Genomic DNA, 19957 nt, shown 5'->3' on the forward strand with positions numbered 1-19957 from the left:
TATACTTTGTAACTTATATATAAGTTTGCATATGTATTCGATACATCAGTGTTTTATGGCTGATGTAGTATAATAAAGGAGAAGATGGAGCTCATATTTGAAGGGGGAAAAAAACACTTAAATTTTAGCCAGAGGCCAAAACTAAGCAAAAATATGCATTTTAGTGCAGTAGTTGATATTTGTCCAAAATGTAAGTTGAAATTCTCATAGCTTGTAAGGTTAATCAATTAAATCTTTATAACAGTATGGCAGACGACTTGCATAGAAAGCATATAAATAACAGTTGTCATTCTAATTCTCCCAATAATGTCTTAAGGTAATTTTTTACTTTGAAGGCTCTGTAGTTTTTATTATGTGGGACAAAAAACTAATGCAATGCAATGATGCTTGAAGTTGCTTCAGTCTGTAAGTGTTTTACAATCATACTAATAGGCCTCTTACTTGCTAAAGTATAAACTATCAATCAGATGACAGAAGGCATGTAGTAGATTGTGTACAACAGAGTTTTCAACAAACTTTTGATTATGTTCATAATTTAGAGGCCTTAGAAATTTGCATATTAAATATGATAGTGTAGGGTTTTGTTTTCATATGATTAACAGGTCAGTAACTAACTGATTTAAGTCTCAAAGTGTTTGATTCACGCAAAAGAATCGACTCATCAGAGTCAGTTGTTTGGGAATCAGACTGTATTGCTTACACTACATATTTTTGATTGACCGAAAAGAACCGGTTCACGATCATTTTGGTTGCATGTGTCTGATTGCATGTGCAAAAACTTTTTACAGAACTGAACATCAATTCCATTGCTTTATCATTATTTTTTTAGTCTTTTGTCTTATTGTCACCAGCATGTTGTCACCAACAACCTCTACTTTAGCAACACAGTTGAGGCAGAAATGTTTGACTATATGAAACTCCATGTGAAAGATATGAGTTTCCTCAGTCCTTTTGTAACTGAATATATGGTCACCTTGAATGTAGGTAGGCAGTCATGTGTTTTTCTTCTCTCAGCAGGCTTTTGACACGTCGGAGCCAGACCCAATGACTCAACATGGCCGTGAGCCTCATGAGTGAATTACTCCTTGCACATTAATCAGTAACACGCCACATTTGCTAGTGTACCTCTAAACATTTATTACACATGATATTTCAACAGAGCATGTCAGAAGCACTGTCAGTTATCTTTTTAATTAGGCTTCTAATTGTTCACTGTGTCTTATCTGTATGGTCCATACTATATCACGGTGGGGGCAATGGTGGACACTCTATGCGTGAATCCAGCAGCAGGTCTGAGATTATTAATTGAGAGCATCAATAATGGCGAGCTTTGTTCTTCTTTGCCCTGAAGAACACATTCATCATATGAGGTCAGTGCAGTCAGGCCAGGGAAATGGGACAGCTTTGGCCACTAGGAGCCCAGATTCACTCCACAGTAAATCTCGCTGGCCTCACGGCACTGGCAAAGTGCAATAGCAGCTGAGACGCTTGGTGTGAGATTACTAAAGCATGTTCCTGTCTGTGGTCGTGTGCTGGGGATGATAAATCCAACCTGGTATTTGGCTCACTTGGATGAAGAACTGATGCTAGATACGTAGAATTGGCTTTGACACAAAGACATGAAAACCACAGAGCACACACACAAGATTAAAGCTGGAATAAGGTTACTGGATGTACATGTTTTTGATGGATAGTCCCTGCTTTTGGGGGCCTGTTATCGGAAATGACTTATGTATTTTCAAAACAGCTTCAATAATTGGTTGTTTTGAAGTAGAATGTTAACTATGCATAAAAATAAATAAAACGAAAATGAACGTGGAAGGGGTGAGTAGTAACTATGGGGTTAGACTGAAAAAAAGATTATTCATTCATGACAATATAATTATTAATTACCCGTTTTGGTTTCTCTTCTTACTGTGTTCAAACATCTTAATGCAAAAATCTGTTTTATTGAGGCTATTAACTGTGAACACACACACACACACACACACACACATATATACATATATATATATATATATAAACCAAACATGGAAGTGGTGAGTGTTAACTATGGGATTAGTTTGTGGCAGATCGATTGATCGATTGATTGTTATTTTTTATAGGTAATTACCAGTTTTGTTTTGTTTTTCATTAGTTTATTGCATTACATGCATAAAATAATAATAATACTAATATTAATTGTTATTATTATTATTATTATCCAGAGTAGAGACTGTCACTGTATTGTTTCACATTTGTACTGACATCATCAAACATTAGTTTGTGGAGAGGAAGTTGTTATAATTCAGAAGAGAAAGTGTATGACTGAAAATTAAATGAATATGACCATACTTCATTACTACATTTACCATGGTTAAAATAATGAAAACTAAAATGATCACTTTTTTGATTTATAGATTAGACTGTAGAAAATGTCATTGATGTAGTAACCACTTAAGAAAAAAAAATGTTTCAAAAATCTGATCACCTTAAGTTGTCTAAATAAAGTCAAAAGATTGAGAGAAAAGCTTTGCATACGCCATTAACATCACACATAATCATATAAATTAGGTAACAGCTTTTGAGTTTGAACTGGATGGTGCAGAAAGGTTTATTTTTATTATTATGATTTATGATCTGTTGAAAGATCTCTTTGGTGAGACTTGAGTTTGGAGTTCAGGATGTTTTTGGCTTAGATAAATGGTGTAATGTGTTTAGTCTTATAGTTTGATAGTTCCTCCACAGACTGGGATATACCTGTCTGGTCATTTGAAAGCATTCTGATAAACTTTAGTCAGATTTGATTAACTTAAGTAACCAGACAAATATGTGTGATTTCTTACTATAAGTACTTGAAAAATGCAGAAAATGCAGAATGAACATGTATTTTGTTTGTGCTGTAAGTAGTTGAAATTAAGTACTTTTGAAAAAGGGAAGACATAAAGGTAATCCAAAATTGTGAGTAACTCTGAAAAAAAGTGGCAAGTGACCTACAATAGATGTCTTCCTTTATTCATTCATAGAAATGTGAACCTTTTTGTGTTGATTCTAAAGCTCATGGACATGTTATGTATCAAGTAGGCCTTCCCATGTACTTCATACAAATGAGCTTTTGCTTTGTTTTCTTCTGCAGATACATCAGCCTTTGCTTCTTCTTCTTTTTTTTCATCTGTTGTGTCCCCAGCCCCCAGCCTTGGAAGAAGAATTTTACTTTGAATAGCGTCAAAATTGAACAATATTTTTTTCTTCATGAGTGGTTTGTGTACATTCACAACTTGCTACCACAGTGCTTATGTGATCTGGGTGGCTTATAGAGGATTCTTGCGTGGTCTCAAGTCAAAAGAGATATTCTGGTTCATAAATATGGCTGCTTGTGTTGCTTTTATGTATGTATGTATGTATGTATGTATGTATGTTTGTATGTTTGTATGTATGTATGTAGGTATGTTTGTATGTTTGTATGTATGTTTGTATGTTTATATGTTTGTGTGTGTGTGTACACCATCAGTACATTTTGTATAGGAAATATATACCATAAAGAAATAATTGAAATGCAGTTGAGGCCAGAGGGAATCGTGTGACTGTAGTATCATAAGGTTTTGAGAAAGGGAAACCATGTGGTGTGTTAGTCTGAAAGGACAGCTGTAGTGGATATGGAGGAACTGTTTGTATGATGGTTTTGGTCATGATGGACTGGAATGCTTGATGAACTACTTTGAAAAGGTGATGACCGAGCTTGGAGCAGCTCATAGGTGATGTTAGCTTTGTATTTCCTTATACTGAAGTTTTACAGACAATCACATGCAATGGCTCTGAGTATATGAAGTTTTTTGTTTGGCTTTTCTCAACTTATAATACTTTAGAACAGGGTTGTCCAAACTCGGTCCTGGAGGGCCGGTGTCCAGAAGAGTTTAGATCCAACCCCAATTAAACACACCTGAACCAGATAATCAAGCTCTCACTAGGCATACTAGAAACTTAAAGGCAGGTGTGTTGAGGCAAGTTGGAGCTAAACTCTGCAGGACACCGGCCCTCCAGAACCGAGTTTGGGCACCCCTGCTTTAGAATAATTGGCAGTAAACTGTCAGAACAAAGAAACAGCTTAGAAGCAGTAGAGCAAAGAGTAAACAGTGCTTGAAGTTTTTAAGGTATCTGACAGTGGCTTATGAAGTGTTTATATTATTGAATGAAATGTTTATTTTTGATGGAACTTTTTTCTATGTTTCTAGGTTTTTTTGTTTTTTTTTTTCAAACACGATTAACAACATAGTTAAAATGCAACATAATTGAGATGCCTAATTTTAGAACAACATTTGCATCAAGAGTGCACCTAAAATGCCTCTGTAGGCAGCTTACGATGGTGTGTGTGTGTGTGTGTTCACTACTGTGTGTGTGTGCACTTGGATGGGTTAATTGCAGAGCACAGATTCTGAGTATGGAATCACCGTACTTGGCCACACGTCACTTAATTTTCTCTTTTTTCAGTATTTTGGTTTTCGAACAGAATATGAATGGTTATGGGTTTTTTCTTTTTTCTCCTGTTTTTTTTTTTTTTTAAATTGAGACAATTTTTTCCAACTGATCCAAGCACTTAGAAGCTGTCCAGATTTATCTTGACTGAAAGTTTTGTCAAATAGCAGACAAACCAAGTCTATTTCATTGAATTTCAAGGACATGAAATGTTATGTCTAGACTCTAGACAGTGAAGATGCACTTTATGTACCAATACTAGTAGATAGGCTGGTCATCATTAGCTAATTGAATAAACTCATTAGAAACATAGTTAAAGGGTATTTCATTTAATGGGCTCTTTCTATAGGAAGAAAGAGACTATAAAATGGATTTTAATGTTGAATGGATTTGAGTGAGTTAGGGGGTATGTTCCTAAGAGAGCTAACATGTTTAGATGCCTCTCCCGAGCATTACACAGTTTAGGGGTGAAAAAAAGCGGAAGTGAAAAAATCAAGAGTAAAATCTGACAAATAAATGTCCTAGCACTAGCGCCTGGGGTGTCAACATGAGGGGGGAAAACTCCACCGTGGAACATTCGTCTCTATCTAAACTCTAATGTGATTTTAAATAACTAAAAGGATTAAGAAGACCATTGCATAATCCAGATTTCAAAGTGGGGTGATTTGTGATGTTTTGCATCTAGTTCCTGTGCTTGTGTGCAGATTTTAATCCTCTACAGTGAGTGATTCCCGACCAGGGGTACGTGAACCTCATGGGGTTCCAGAAGGCACTTAGAAAGATAACGAGTTTGTTTACTCTAGACTATCCATGTGAAATACATTTTTTGAGCATGATTTAAAGAAGCGAAATTTATTATACTACAACTGTCAGGTTCTTTCTTTTTTTTTTTTGCTGGTATGAAATATGTTGAAATATAATTTAACAAGCAGTGGAGATTTCTGTCTTTCTCCATTCAAGTAGACAGAAGCCTGGTTAACAAAAACTAAAACATTACTTGAAATAAAATAAACATTGTCTGAAATAAACTTATTTAAACTTATTGAAATAATACTTACTTTAATTATTTTAAACATTTTGGTTATTTATACTTATAAATAAATTTATTTTATTTCAGCTATTTGCCAATGCATAATTTCGTTTTATTTGAGTTTAACAAAGTACTAAAATAACTAAAACTGAAATAAAAATGAATAAGTACTATATAGACTTACAAAAAAAAACAACAACTTTGATTTCATTTTTAAAATAGAAGAAAAAAAGTCAGAATATTAACAAAAACTATAATAGTTTATCGTTGATACTAAAATAACATTGATACGAGCTGTTCTTGTCTTATGCCCAGATAGAAAATAGCATTTGAAGAAGGCATCATAATGAGCTGACTTGCCTATAGGGAATTTGATTCATTTTTTTTTGTTAATTTTTTTTAAAAGATAGAAAACTAATTTATGTGTATATTGATTCTGTTAATATTATTAATGATAATCTAATATTATATGTAGCAGGTGAGTGCTTACACTCTAATTACACTCTAATAGCCTACAGTATTAGGCAGAGCATGAAGGCAAAAAAAAAGGATTGGCTTTAATTAAATTAGGCTTTAATTTGGCTCAAAAACTGTATTTTTTTAAACCTGTCCAGATAATTTCTCAAATATGTAAGGTTATGTTTCATGATTCATGGTTACAGTCTGAGTCACACAGAATTGTCTACATTATAAAGAGGTGTGCCATCTATCTGTAGCTCAGTTGCCAAGCCAACAATTCCTGTTACTCTACAGGAGTGTGTAGAAATGCATGATGTACGTGTACAATGTTTGCCTTGAAGTGAACTGGAAATGAAGCAGCCCGATTGCTGTGTCAGATATAGAGACATTTTGCCAGGCTTCTATGAAACAGAATGCATAAGTAAGGGAGAAATCCAGTTTCTTTGTGAGGTGGAATTACAGCTCATCAGTTTTACTGCTGAACAAGTGGACTTTAAAAGAGTATGAAGACATCACTGTCAAAAACACAAAACTGACCCAAACTCTACCTTCCCCTGATAATGACATATTTAGACTAAAATAGTTGCAATTCATAAACCCTTAGGGCTACAGGTATAATTCTGGTTTCTTTCGAATGTAGTCACTTGGGAGTTTGGTGTCCATTTGTAGTCATACTTTTTCTTATCCGTCTTCAGATAAGACCAAGATTTCTGAATGTCCCTCATACTTGTTTAGGGGATTTTTGCACTGACTGTATGCCAGATATAGTTAAAGTTCCTTCCAAGGCAAGTTGGTTTATTCGTTGACCGCTGGGAATGCACTCAGGTAGCTGTTTTCAGTAACAATTTCTATCTTAATGAATGGGGAAATACCAAAAAATTATGTGTCACGGAATCTAAAATATGGTCATTCAGAATAAGGCATTAATATGTACTTTAAATGTGCTATAAACTGACAATATGCTAGTAACATGCAGATGCAAATTAGCTTTATAGCTAACTCTGGCACAACACTTTTGTTGTGCGTTGTCTCTGTACAAAGAAATGAAATAAACTAAACTAAACATGCATACTAATAAGCAACTAGTCAGTAGTGAGAATCGGTCCCTAAACTTAAGTGTTACCCATATTTCAAATCAGCAATAAAATGAATGGTATCATTAATTTTACCTGCACACACCTGCACAAAAACTGCCCATACCTCCCAACGACCAGGCGCTCTGTCTGTCCCCAGCTGACGTTAGGAAGACCCTATCTAGGATTAACCCACGCAAGGCTGCGGGTCCTGACGACATACCTGGCCGTGTATTGAGAGACTGTGCTGCAAGGCTGGAAAAGGTAGAGTTAAATGGCATCATTAGCTCTAGCATATATCTCAGCCTGATAATCAACCACCATTGTTCTCTCGAACACTTTCCGTAGGCCGCCATTTTAGCCACTGCTTTGACCCCATGACATTGCTTTCTCTCCAGCAAAAGGGGCCATTATTGAGCTTGCCCTCTACACAAACCCACTCAAACAGATCCTCATATGACACAGTCATTGGATGTCTGTTTCTGCTGTTCACACAGAGGGTGAGGGGTTATAATTCAGGTGTTACCGGTCAGGGAGGGAAAAAAAATGTGTGTCTGGGATAGCTGAAGTGACATGAGTCTTTTTCGGTGACAGGCTTCATCATGGGTCTTTTGGCTGCTATTTTAGATCCACTTTGGAAGCTAGAAGCATTTGTGCAGTATATTTTATATTGAGTCTTATTCATTTTGATTATAGTGGAATCCAATTTTTGCAGAAATGAACAAGGTGAAAATGAATAGGCTAAAATGAGCTTGAAAATGGTTTTATTAACTTTATTGTAGAAATGTTTGAGGCTAGCCAGCATCTTTGAGGATGTGCTGTCAACATACTTACTAACCTTCACAGAAATCTAACCTTTTTAAATTATCCCATAAAGCAATTACTAGGACATGCAGCACCAAATTTATATTGTGAATGTGTAGCACTAGACATCTAATGAAGAACATTGTGGTTGGAGGCCTCTGATTAGCATAAATATGTTAGCGAGGATCAGCAAATTCAGGTTTATATGCGTAGTGAAGTTTGGTTTTATACAATGAGCATTAGATAATAAAGAGTTGAGGAAAGTTGTTCATAAAAAAGCAAAACAATTTTAATGATGTTCCCATGACATCACATCTCTTTTTTTCCAGAGATCAAAGACATGTATTTTTATTCTTCAGGCATTTCAAAGTTAATAATGAATGTTTGGAATGGACTATTGTCAGACCGGATACCACAAAAGGAACTTTATTCTGTAACTGTTCTTTTAAATATTATAAATGGAAGTTTGGAAGCGTTCCCAGATGTCACATTCGTAAATAATGCATGGAAACTTAGAAAGCAAACATGCTCAGAATGAGATACTGAGGGTGGGAATCAGGCAAAACTGGCACAATGGGAACAAAATGGAAAACGTTGGTGAAGCAAATGTTTGCTGAATGAAAAGACAAGTTGGCTACTGACAGTAGTTGAAAAGGACATATATTTCCATTTCTGTGTACAGTTTCTTTCACACATCTAAGGGTTCCCAGAAGATTTCAAAACCCTTTCCTTGGCCTTTAATGAGTACACCATCACTGTAGCACCCGGGCTGTCACAATTTAAAGCACAGTATGACTGCAGAAGCATTCAAATGCACAAAAAGACATATTGCAGGAAATTAATAAGATGAATTGGACGTTTGTGAGGTTCAGCATTGTCTAATGTCTATGATTTTAAATTATTGGTTTATCAAATTGTGTAGTAACTGATTATATTGGAGATATGTGTGTATTTTAAAAATTTTATTTTATAAAAATTCATTCATTACTCTCCTCATCTATCAAATAATATACAAGCCAGCAATATATATTGTACCTCTAATTTATGCACAATGATTTATGGCATTTCATAATTTACTCATATTTCAAAAACAGCAAGGCTGTGTCTCTGACTGTGTTGTGTTCTGTGAGTATTGATGTAATCTTCTGTGGTGTGAATGCATTACGATTAACAGATTTATTTGCCAACATAATGAATTCATTACATTTAAAAAGCTCTTTTTCTTTATGTTAGTCAGTTATGAATCATTTTTAGTGAATCTCTAACTCTCTGACAATGGAACTAGATTTCTTCACATGCATCTGCTGTTGCTGTATATATAAGCAATTACGTGCTATAATTATGATAAACAGGTGGGTCTGGAAACTATCCATTTTAACAATGTGCTGCTAACAACCTTGTTAACTGGCTGCATGAATAAGGTCACATGTCAAATAACGAGGCCAGCTACGAAGATGCACTGTAATTAGATACCATTTATTGCAAATAGACATTTCTCAATTTATACTTCATCATTGCTTGTGTAATTGTTTTTTTATTACTTTTCTAGTATGACTGACAGAATCTTTGTTTGCATGCATTTGAATCTTGGAAAACTTCAGTAGCAGCTGTCCTAAAATATTTGAGTCCAGTTTTGTCTTACCGCAGGGTGTTAAAGATGGATAATTTGAAATGGGCTGTTGTGCGAGTGTTCATGGTGTGTGAAAATCAAAAGCTAACGGGATCAATACTGAGCCCAGAGGTTCAAGATTGTGTGAAATCAATTCAGCCAATTGCTATTCAGCATGACAGTCTTTATGACCCCTAACCCTCGCTAACATGCTCCATACGTGCACCGTTTTGATGTCTCATGCTTGTGCATATGGCGGTCTTATCTTAATGCTACTTCCTATCTCACTTTATTTCCCCTATAGTTGATGCCAGGTCAAACTTTACTGCTCTCCAGAGGTCTTTCACAGCAGATACTTTTATGTTCTCAACTTTCTACCTGCAGAAGCAGATATAGCTAATTGATTGAATCATTTGCAGCATCAGATGTGCCATACCCTCCTTCCGCTCTCACATTTTATAAAGCTTTTAAAAAGCAGTGATCGATTCACATGATGGATTCAAATAAAGCATTCAGGCCTCGTTTTGCTCTTCCACCTGTTTATTAGAGTCTAACCAGACCCATATAACAGTAAAGCTAATATTGATTTTGTTGAAAAAACAATCATTGCTTCGTTGTCACACTTAATGGTTGTGTCAAAACATTTCAGACTTCCTGATAGCATACTTTTTATTTCGAATCTGACCTCAGGGCTCAAAAGCATAACTTTTAAGAGCTCTTTAAATGGTTTTAATCATTTGTCTATAGTTGTAAGCTGTAATCATATCTAAAACAGACACTATTATATTAAAAATGATGTCAATAGTCACACTCACATGTAGCTATTTCTGGAGGTAATATAGATTTTTTTTCTCTTTTCAGACTACAAATCAAACTTGGGTTTCCTTTTCACTTTGTCCTTTTCTTTTGCACAAAGCATGTCAGCAAGATCCTAAAAAGCACTTTAGGTAATTACAAATAGAAGCCAAGCTTTAGGCCCATGGGAAGAAAACTTCTCACACTCAGCCCTGTGTAATGATTCTTTAGTTCGTTCATCATTTTCTTATCTCATTGAGCTCCTAGACCTGCGGCAATAACTGTACCAGCCCAGCTCTTGCTAGGAAATCAAGGGCTTCATAATTCAAAAACGTGTGCTTCCCCCCCCCCTTCCTAGTTTAGCTAATCATTTATGGATTTAATAGTGACTGAATTTGCTCTAATTTTTGTATGGTCTTGTAAAAGGTGGGGAAAAGCCTTAGTTTAAATACATGCCAGTAGATGAAGCGTTTGTTAATTGTCCCCGAGGTAAGAGCAGACAGCTCTAAAGTCCCTGGAGAACGGCAGGGTCTGTTGATAATTGTGGTATCCTGGGTTTATGCAGATTAGCTAAGAGACTTTTTTTTCCCATTAGGACTCTGAATCCAAATAATGACATAAATATGGAAAGATGCAAATAGACAAACTGAATTGTCAGAGTTTTAACCTCCTGCATGGCCCCTGGGGATAAACCCCTTCTGTACTGTACACCTGAGAGTGCCAAAAGCAGTTTAATTCAGCAATTCGCAACCACCCACATTAAACTGTAGCATTTCAAATGATCTCAGCATATGGAGCAACACTTTATAAGATTAGCCCATTCAGCCGTACCTATCACCACCCACATGCATAGTAATGATTACATACATATTAACTTCACCCAAAACATCAGTTATAGCCCATTATTTTTGACCTCAGATACGGGATCATTAGCAGCTGAAGGCTCCAACTTGATATTGTTACTCTAACTTTACATTTAGATCTGACGTGCGCTTCCCTGATTTTAGTGGAATGAAACTAATCAGATCTTCTGGAGGAGATTTCCTGCTGCGTGAACCCGCTGATTTCATCGGCAGATAAACTGCAAAAGCTGTAATATCAGAAGAGTTTGGGTATCTTAATCACAGCCCCCCTTTGCTGCTTCCCACACAGCGGGAAACTCCTACTGGAAATAACAGTCTAAAATGGATAAAAAAAGTCTTTAAGTGCTCATTTGAGTAAAAGACTCTTATCTCTTTCTTAAAAATGGGTTATAAGGATTTCAAGGAACTCGAAAAACATTTTAATTGTGCAAATTAAAACAAGACACATTTAACTTGAAGTGTATGTTCGAGTGCACTTTTCTGTTATCAGGGCTTCAGAGGCAATCTTTCTCAGCTGTAATGAAACAATGATATCGAGAGAACCCTTCACGTCTTCCTCAGGAAGACATGTTGTTTAGGGAACCTTGACTGGTGGTTCACCTCATGGAGTGACTGAGATACTGCCTGTATCAGTGCCCATTATCTTCCCTGATTGATAACCATGGCACGAGAAGGGATATAAACCCATAAATGAGGCTTAGCACTGTTAAGAATGTCAGCTCCTGACGTGGCCTTGAGCGGAGAACAATTCTGATGTTTGATGAATACAATATAGCAGAGGTCACCCGAGATGCAAATGCGGTCATGAGAGTTTTATATGAACTGTGACAGAATGGTATATGGTAACTTATTTTTAAGTGGAATTTTTACAACTGCAAAAGAAAAGTTTATTTAAAAAGTTCATTGTTCAACAGTTCAACTGTTTTCTATTTTCATACACTTCATACACTAAGATATAATTATTCCCATCCTTCAGAAATCATTCTAATATGCTGATTTGGTGCTAAAGAAAAAAAATCTTATTATCAGTGTCGTAAAAGGTTGTGGTATCTAATATTTTATAGATTTTTTTTTTTAATGAAAAGGAAGTATTTATTTAGGAAGTTTATTTAAAATAAACAGTGTAACAGTGTAAATGTCTTTACTGTTACTTTTGATTAAAAAAATATTTAATGCATACTTGCTGGATAAAACTATTAATTTCTTTTAGAAAAAAAATAAAATTAAAATAAAACCGTCTACTGCAGTCGTTTTGAATATGTTGCTTAAAATATTATGTTAAATGTAGGTTGTAATGGATGCAAAGGTGACCTGGATGCAAAGATGAACTCCTTGTGTCAAACCCACAGCCTTAAAAGATGAATATGCAACTGTCACTGACTGAGCGTCCTTAAACTGCTGACACTTTCTGCATCTATTTTCACACTTGTTTTCAGCGCTCTTGTTCAGTCTGTAATGAAGAAAAAACTAAATAGCAAAATGTGTGGTTTTTCTTAAGAATGCCACCACTTAGAAGTGTGTAGCTTAATTATTTTAGACAGATGCAGTGTTAAGTCACAAAATGTTTGTATAGCTTTTGACGCATCTACTTTTATATTTGCACTGCATACGTAACCCTGAAACCGCATACAAGCACGTAGTCACCTATGATGCATCATGAGTTTAAATCTATCTGATGTGTACAGAGATTCAGATTATGCTTTTATTTGTCTTGCATCAAGCAACATCATGAAAGGAAGAATATCTTTTGAGGACTGTACATTTAAACTCACGCTCATGAATAATTCATTGTTTACAAGGTAGATTATACCAAGCAGTCTGCTTCTCTGGCGATGGCTGTTAAAAATCTAACTGCGTTCCCTTTGATAATTTGTTGACATGCCTCTGCTGTCGTTTCGAAAATAAAAATGACCTCACTGGAAAAGTGAAGGTCAGGCAGAGCTTAATGAAGGCCCTGTTGTCCTTTCCCATTGATTTCTCCACAAGCCTGGCTACACACAGTCCGACTGGCTCAGAGTTGCCATGGTAAAGGTCTTTTGGCAGAGGATATGTTTCCTGGATGGAGTGCCTCGTGGAATTTGTAAATGTGCGGCACCTTCGAGCATCATTATCCCCTCCCCCCTTGAATTCAGCTGGCCACACATCGGCACAAACTGGAGCCTTAAGCGTGGTCTCCATGAACCCCATTTGATGTGCTTTTTTCAGTGGATACGAAGATCAATATGAATGAAAAGTGAAGCAGAACAAATAGTTTGGCTTATGCACTGACATTCACTGGTGTTATATGGGTGAATCTTGCTGCCGAATGACATTCTCAAGACATTTATGTTATAGGTGTCAGGTGATATTAATGTTAATCACGGTTTTCTGATCAAAACTGAGGCAGCTGACATTTAGATCAAAATACCGTGTTGTATATGTCAAGGTGAGAATTAAACAGTTCATTGGCCGTTTTGGGTTATAAAGCTCAAAAACAGGAGCGCACGACGGTTGCGTGTGTTTGTGTTAGACACAAGGTTTAGCATGCAGAATTTTTATCCTTTCACAAGTGTCAGAGAAGCATTATATGGATCATATCTAATCTCAAAGGATTTTCACAGCCTTAGAGTGACTTATAACAAGATTTCCTGTGAAATCCAACTAGGAGAATGTCACATTTCTCTGTACACTGACCTCAACATGAAAATGCCACTTTACTTACATGACCTAATACATTTTTTGGTTCAAGTTAAGTTCGTTCTATGCTGTTGGTGCAGTTCTTCTATCTCAGCTCGGTTTTAAATGACAGTAAAGAGCTCAGTGGCTCAGCAGACTTTCTTGAGTTTGGAAATTGTGAGGCTGTCTTTTCTATTATTGCATGCCATGGTAGGGTTGTCAAGGTAAGGAAACGGTCTTGGGCGCGTTGCGTGACAGCGAACAGTTGGAAAGATAATGAGACTGAAGCAGCTTGAACAGCTGTTGAGCACTCAGTTAAAGCTTAAATTAAATGCAAGGTGATTCATTTTTGAGGGTTATACTGGAGCATCATTGATTCAGGCCCATTAATGGGGCTCACAATTGTACTGTATATAAGTAAATTCCAACAGTTGTTTTGTTCTCTTTGGCTTTCTCTTGCAGCTTTATTTTTATATGCTGAAAAAATAGGCCTATATATAAGATAGATATAGATACAGTTGTGGTCAAAATTTTACGTACACTTGCAGTATCTGCAAAATGCATTAAAGGGGTCATATGATGCGATTTCAATGTTTCCTTTCTCTTTGAAGTGTTACAAGCTCTTGGTGCATAAAGAAGATCTGTAAAGTTGCAAAGACTAAAGTCTCAAATCCAAAGAGACCTATCACAGTAAAGTTTTGACTAATCATTCTTACTGACATTAGGCTAGTAACATTATAACTCATATTACTTTTATATCGTATTTCTGTCTGTTATAGAACATAAAAAAAACATCCTGGCATCGTGACATTTAGATGCTGTGAATGAAACTTCATAATGTTTCACTTGATTATACATTTAGTCAGGAATTATAGTTTGGAGAAAGTCTAACTAGTAAAATGTGTACAAGTTATGTGAAAACTAATAAAAGTAGGTTAATAAAAAAGACTTACTCATGTTTATGATCACTGCTAGATCAAGCCGCTGCATTGTTTTTTCCTGAGGTAATCCAAAGCTTCTTGAGGTGAATTATGTCTTATTCCTCTTAGCGCGACGCGAACAGTAAAATTAAAAAAACTTGAGGTCTTGCTGCTTTGTTTGCTGTGATGTGGGCATTTACACGCCACGCGCTTTATGTGGATGATTATAATATCTATAGCGCGCTCAGCACGTGGGCGTGGTCGCATTAGATATAACGAAGGGAGACGTGAAAGACTGGACATCGCGTTGGTTTCATATGGATTACTTTATCACAGAATATTTGCTTTCGATAAGACTTGCTTAGTTTAAAAGTAGACATGTCAAGCTTTCTATAGATATATCTCTCATGTCTCTTTGTTGAGTATTTGCTGAGTTACAGTTCAAGTCAAATATTCGATTGATGTATTGCTCTTATCTGTAAGATCAAAACTGAAAGTGTAATTTAAGTTCTTTTCGGTGTTATCAGGAGAAGATGCCACAAAACGCGTATCCACGTTAGTCGACCCCAAAGGGTTAAGTTGTATTTACAATACTGTTCCAGAACAGTTCAACCTAAATATTCAGATGTGTGCAGCACATTTTTTATGGAGGACTGTTTCCTGATCCTGGAATAGTAGACTACAATGCCGGCTGTTCTGACTCAGGCTGCAAGTACAGTTTTCATATTTAAAGGATTTGCCACTGATGATTCAAACGCGAGTTTTTGAGCAGTATAGAGTAGCGCTTGTTGTTTGTCATTTCTCTGATAACAAATGCAGACATGGTTTTATGTTTACGCGGCACATTTCATTACACCAAATACACAAAATAATGTTCTTTTTAGCAACATCATATGACCCCTTTAAGAGCCTGATCGTGAAAACTTTTTGAATTTGAATATCAGGGTAAATTGAACTTATTTTGTCTTCTGGGAAACATGCAAATATCTTCTGTAGCTTCTGAAGGGCAGTACTAAATGAAGAAAAAAAAGATATTTAGGCTAAATAAAAAAAAATGTACACATCTTCATTCTGTTGAAAAGTTTACACCCGCGGCTCTTAATGCTTCGTTTTTCCTTCTCGAGCTTCATTGACCGTTTGAACCTTTTGTAATAGTTGAGTCCCTCAGTTATCCTCAGTGTGAAAAGATGGATCTCAAAATCATACAGTCATTGTTGGAAAGGGTTCAAATCTGTTCAGTAAAATTAATTGTCATCACATTCATGTCACTATAATGAATCATTGTGAGTTCATGCATTTCACATGTACTTACTAATCATTATATTTATTAGACAATCATGTAATTTATACATTTAATGACTGTATTGCACCTCATTCCATACTCCATCTCTGTCTCCACCCCCCTCTTTCATTAGAGCCCATTTTGTGTGACGTTGGAGAGTTTCTGTGCGGTGACCAGCTGACCTGTGTGTCCGAGAGCTGGCTTTGTGATGGGGAACCAGACTGTCCAGATGGTTCTGATGAGGTTCTGGACAAATGTAAGTAACCATTACACCAACCCACAATGCCACAAAACATCTCTGCATTCCCATATCTCCGTGCACCAAAAAAATCAGCTTCGACCTGCACATGATTGTTCCTCACCTTGTTTAATTCCAGATTGCACTTTACATGCAAAGTGTGGGGAATTGTATTCATGAAAAGATCGATCAGTTTATGCTAAAACTTTGTGCCCAATTGCTTCATGTAGATGCAGGACATTTCTAGAAGAACTTAATTTATTACAAATTCCAGGCACAGTGGGTCAACTATTCTCACCACTGGTATTCTATTATCATTTAGATTAATCATGTTCTCTCTGTTTTATTTATAATGCCTTAGAATGGATTTCAGGTGTAGTTATCATGGGAATTTTGAGAAGCTCATTACCATAGATTATGTATCGATAGGAAATGCATTTCAATCAGCTTTTCACAACAAAATGTGCTGTGGAATTTAATGTGTTTGTAAGCCAACACAGACTACTATCGCATGAGTGTACTAACAGCACTCCACTGGCATGGGTAAATTTATTCATGTGTTTGTGCATATTGGGCACCCTGAGGTTACTGTGTTGCTTACGATAGTGGAGTAAAATCAGTGAGTAAGCTGTGCTGCCCCTTTAATCTAGGAAGCTGTGCACAATTTTTATCATGTAATGTATATATCTATGTATTTAGACATAGGACTGAAAAGATGCACATAAAAAAGTCAGTGTACATTTTTTACATGGCAAGTAAAATTATTTTATGTCAAATCAAAATTATCCAGGTCTAAAATGTATATTTTTGCCAACGTTAAACCATGCTAAAAACATGTACATTGTTTGGCTAAAGATTATCCATAAATTATTAAACAAAATATTTTCACAAAATGGTAGTTGTGGGGTAAAGTGTGCCATCTGCTTCAGGGTAAGCAGTGCCAGTGACTCAGCTGATGCTGATAATAAGCTTTGCATCTAAATGCAGGAAATACTTGGGAAATACATTGGTCTTGTTAAAGTAGTAGCCAATTTGTTTTCCAAACGTCTGAGGGAGTGCTGGCAAAGAAAAACCCACCTTTCAAAGAAAACAATCAAGAGTTTGGTTCCCACACTGATTTATGCACTGAAGAAGCTACCTCAGCCACACAAAGTCTGGACAACTACTACGACACATTTCATATTTCCCTGCAGCCTTGGTGATTGGAATGTGACATAAGAAAATATACGTTTCTTCAGTCTAATAATGGATCTTTTGTATACTTTTTTTGTCAAGAATCTTTTTTTTCCCCTGTGAAAAATATTAACTTTATGAATATCTCATAATTTACAGTAGGTTAAGACTCTAAAATTGGATAGTGAAATGGGATATTTTATTTTATTATTTTATTTTATGTTATGTTATTATTTTATTTTATTTTATTTATTTTTTTTTTTTTTGCAGTGTGACCAAAATGTTTAGCAGCAAAATGGTTTACAACATTAATCATACCGTATTGTGATGACAGTCTCGGAGCTTTCCAAGCACAGCATGCTATTTCTTATATTGGTCAGTGGAGTATGACCTGAGTGTTTTGACATGAGTTATGAGTAGAATGAACATACAACCAAGATAATCTCTGTATCGCTAAAGAGAACTGCAGGAACATTGAAAGCTCAGTGAGGAACTGCTTCTTAGGGTTTAAATGAAACGATATGGGTCATTTCAGTGCTCTTTGCTCTGTTCCATATGTTCCTGCTTTTTGTCTTGAACGTAATGTTCTTTATCAGGAAATACAAAGACATGCTTCAGTGACAAATTGCTCGACTCTTTTTTCTTTTTTTTCCTCCTTTGAAGTTTGAATTGAACAGAGAGGGTGAGAGAGATAGATTTTTTTTGTTCTCATTTTTGTTCTGGGCAAAGCATTAACTCGCAACACTCAGAAGGCGATGCAGGCGGTGAGCCACAAGGCGAGCACATGATGTTCTTGTTTTTGAAGAGATGACAGCTGTTTACTTTAGACATATGTCAAGTTAATTGTACATCACTGGCCCTTAAACCCTACTTTGATCAAATATACGTTATAATACCTGGGTTACACTTTTAAAAGAAGCTCTACATGAAATTTAATTCACTCAGGACACAAGAAAATGCAAGAAAACAAAAACTATATATATTTTTCTTTCTTTCTTTCTTTCTTTCTTTCTTCTTCTTCTTCTTCTTCTTCTTCTTCTTCTTCTTCTTCTTCTTCTTCTTCTTCTTCTTCTTCTTCTTCTTCTTCTTCTTCTTCTTCTTCTTCTTCTTCTTCTTCTTCTTCTTCTTCTTCTTCTTCTTCTTCTTCTTCTTCTTCTTCTTCTTCTTCTTCTTCTTCTTCTTCTTCTTCTTCTTCTTCTTCTTCTTCTTCTTCTTCTTCTTCTTCTTCTTCTTCTTCTTCTTCTTCTTCTTCTTCTTCTTCTTCTTCTGATTCCAGTTGCTTCATATTATTATGTTCAACTCTTAGTCCTCTTAGATTTATAATAAGATTCACCTGGAGTGTTTTTAATTTCTGAGCCTAGCTGTTACCTGATATTAAGTCCTTGGTTTTCATCTTATAGTTATTGTTTTTGCTGTTTCAGTTTCTGGACTGTGCGTATTCCTAGCGTTGGTGTGCCCAAGTTCTGCCACCACAGAGAAATGTAATCACCGCATTCCCAGGGCCTCCAGGGAAGGGCAGCTGCACATTTTCAGTGCCACATGGCCAGCGGGGACCTTGATAGGCTGCCCATCCAGCTTCCCTATGGGACCAGCCCGACATCTTGGGTTATCAGGGAAGCTGGGAGACAGCCCACTTTCCTGTAATGAAGAAAACCGTATTGTGATGACAGTCTCGGAGCTTTCCAAGCACAGCATGCTATTTCTTATATTGGTCAGTGGAGTATGACCTGAGTGTTTTGACATGAGTTATGAGTAGAATGAACATACAACCAAGATAATCTCTGTATCGCTAAAGAGAACTGCAGGAACATTGAAAGCTCAGTGAGGAACTGCTTCTTAGGGTTTAAATGAAACGATATGGGTCATTTCAGTGCTCTTTGCTCTGTTCCATATGTTCCTGCTTTTTGTCTTGAACGTAATGTTCTTTATCAGGAAATACAAAGACATGCTTCAGTGACAAATTGCTCGACTCTTTTTTCTTTTTTTTCCTCCTTTGAAGTTTGAATTGAACAGAGAGGGTGAGAGAGATAGATTTTTTTTGTTCTCATTTTTGTTCTGGGCAAAGCATTAACTCGCAACACTCAGAAGGCGATGCAGGCGGTGAGCCACAAGGCGAGCACATGATGTTCTTGTTTTTGAAGAGATGACAGCTGTTTACTTTAGACATATGTCAAGTTAATTGTACATCACTGGCCCTTAAACCCTACTTTGATCAAATATACGTTATAATACCTGGGTTACACTTTTAAAAGAAGCTCTACATGAAATTTAATTCACTCAGGACACAAGAAAATGCAAGAAAACAAAAACTATATATATTTTTCTTTCTTTCTTTCTTTCTTTCTTCTTCTTCTTCTTCTTCTTCTTCTTCTTCTTCTTCTTCTTCTTCTTCTTCTTCTTCTTCTTCTTCTTCTTCTTCTTCTTCTTCTTCTTCTTCTTCTTCTTCTTCTTCTTCTTCTTCTTCTTCTTCTTCTTCTTCTTCTTCTTCTTCTTCTTCTTCTTCTTCTTCTTCTTCTTCTTCTTCTTCTTCTTCTTCTTCTTCTTCTTCTTCTTCTTCTTCTTCTTCTTCTTCTTCTTCTTCTTCTTCTTCTTCTTCTTCTTCTT

The 19957-nt window shown here is 36.1% G+C and overlaps 1 protein-coding gene across 1 annotated transcript in view; it reads left to right on the top strand.

Annotated features, from left to right (window-relative positions):
* LOC107661145 (low-density lipoprotein receptor-related protein 1B-like) overlaps nucleotides 1–19957 on the top strand; it is a 349019-nt gene that overhangs the window by 74001 nt on the left and 255061 nt on the right. Inside the window, exon 2 of the mRNA XM_016450614.1 lies at nucleotides 16076–16198. Coding sequence (XP_016306100.1) covers nucleotides 16076–16198 — 123 coding nt within the window. The remainder of the gene's footprint in view (nucleotides 1–16075; nucleotides 16199–19957) is intronic.

Source organism: Sinocyclocheilus anshuiensis, unplaced genomic scaffold (genome assembly GCF_001515605.1).
Source record: "Sinocyclocheilus anshuiensis isolate Anshui unplaced genomic scaffold, SAMN03320099.WGS_v1.1 scaffold2056, whole genome shotgun sequence".
Classification (NCBI taxonomy): Eukaryota; Metazoa; Chordata; class Actinopteri; order Cypriniformes; family Cyprinidae; genus Sinocyclocheilus; species Sinocyclocheilus anshuiensis.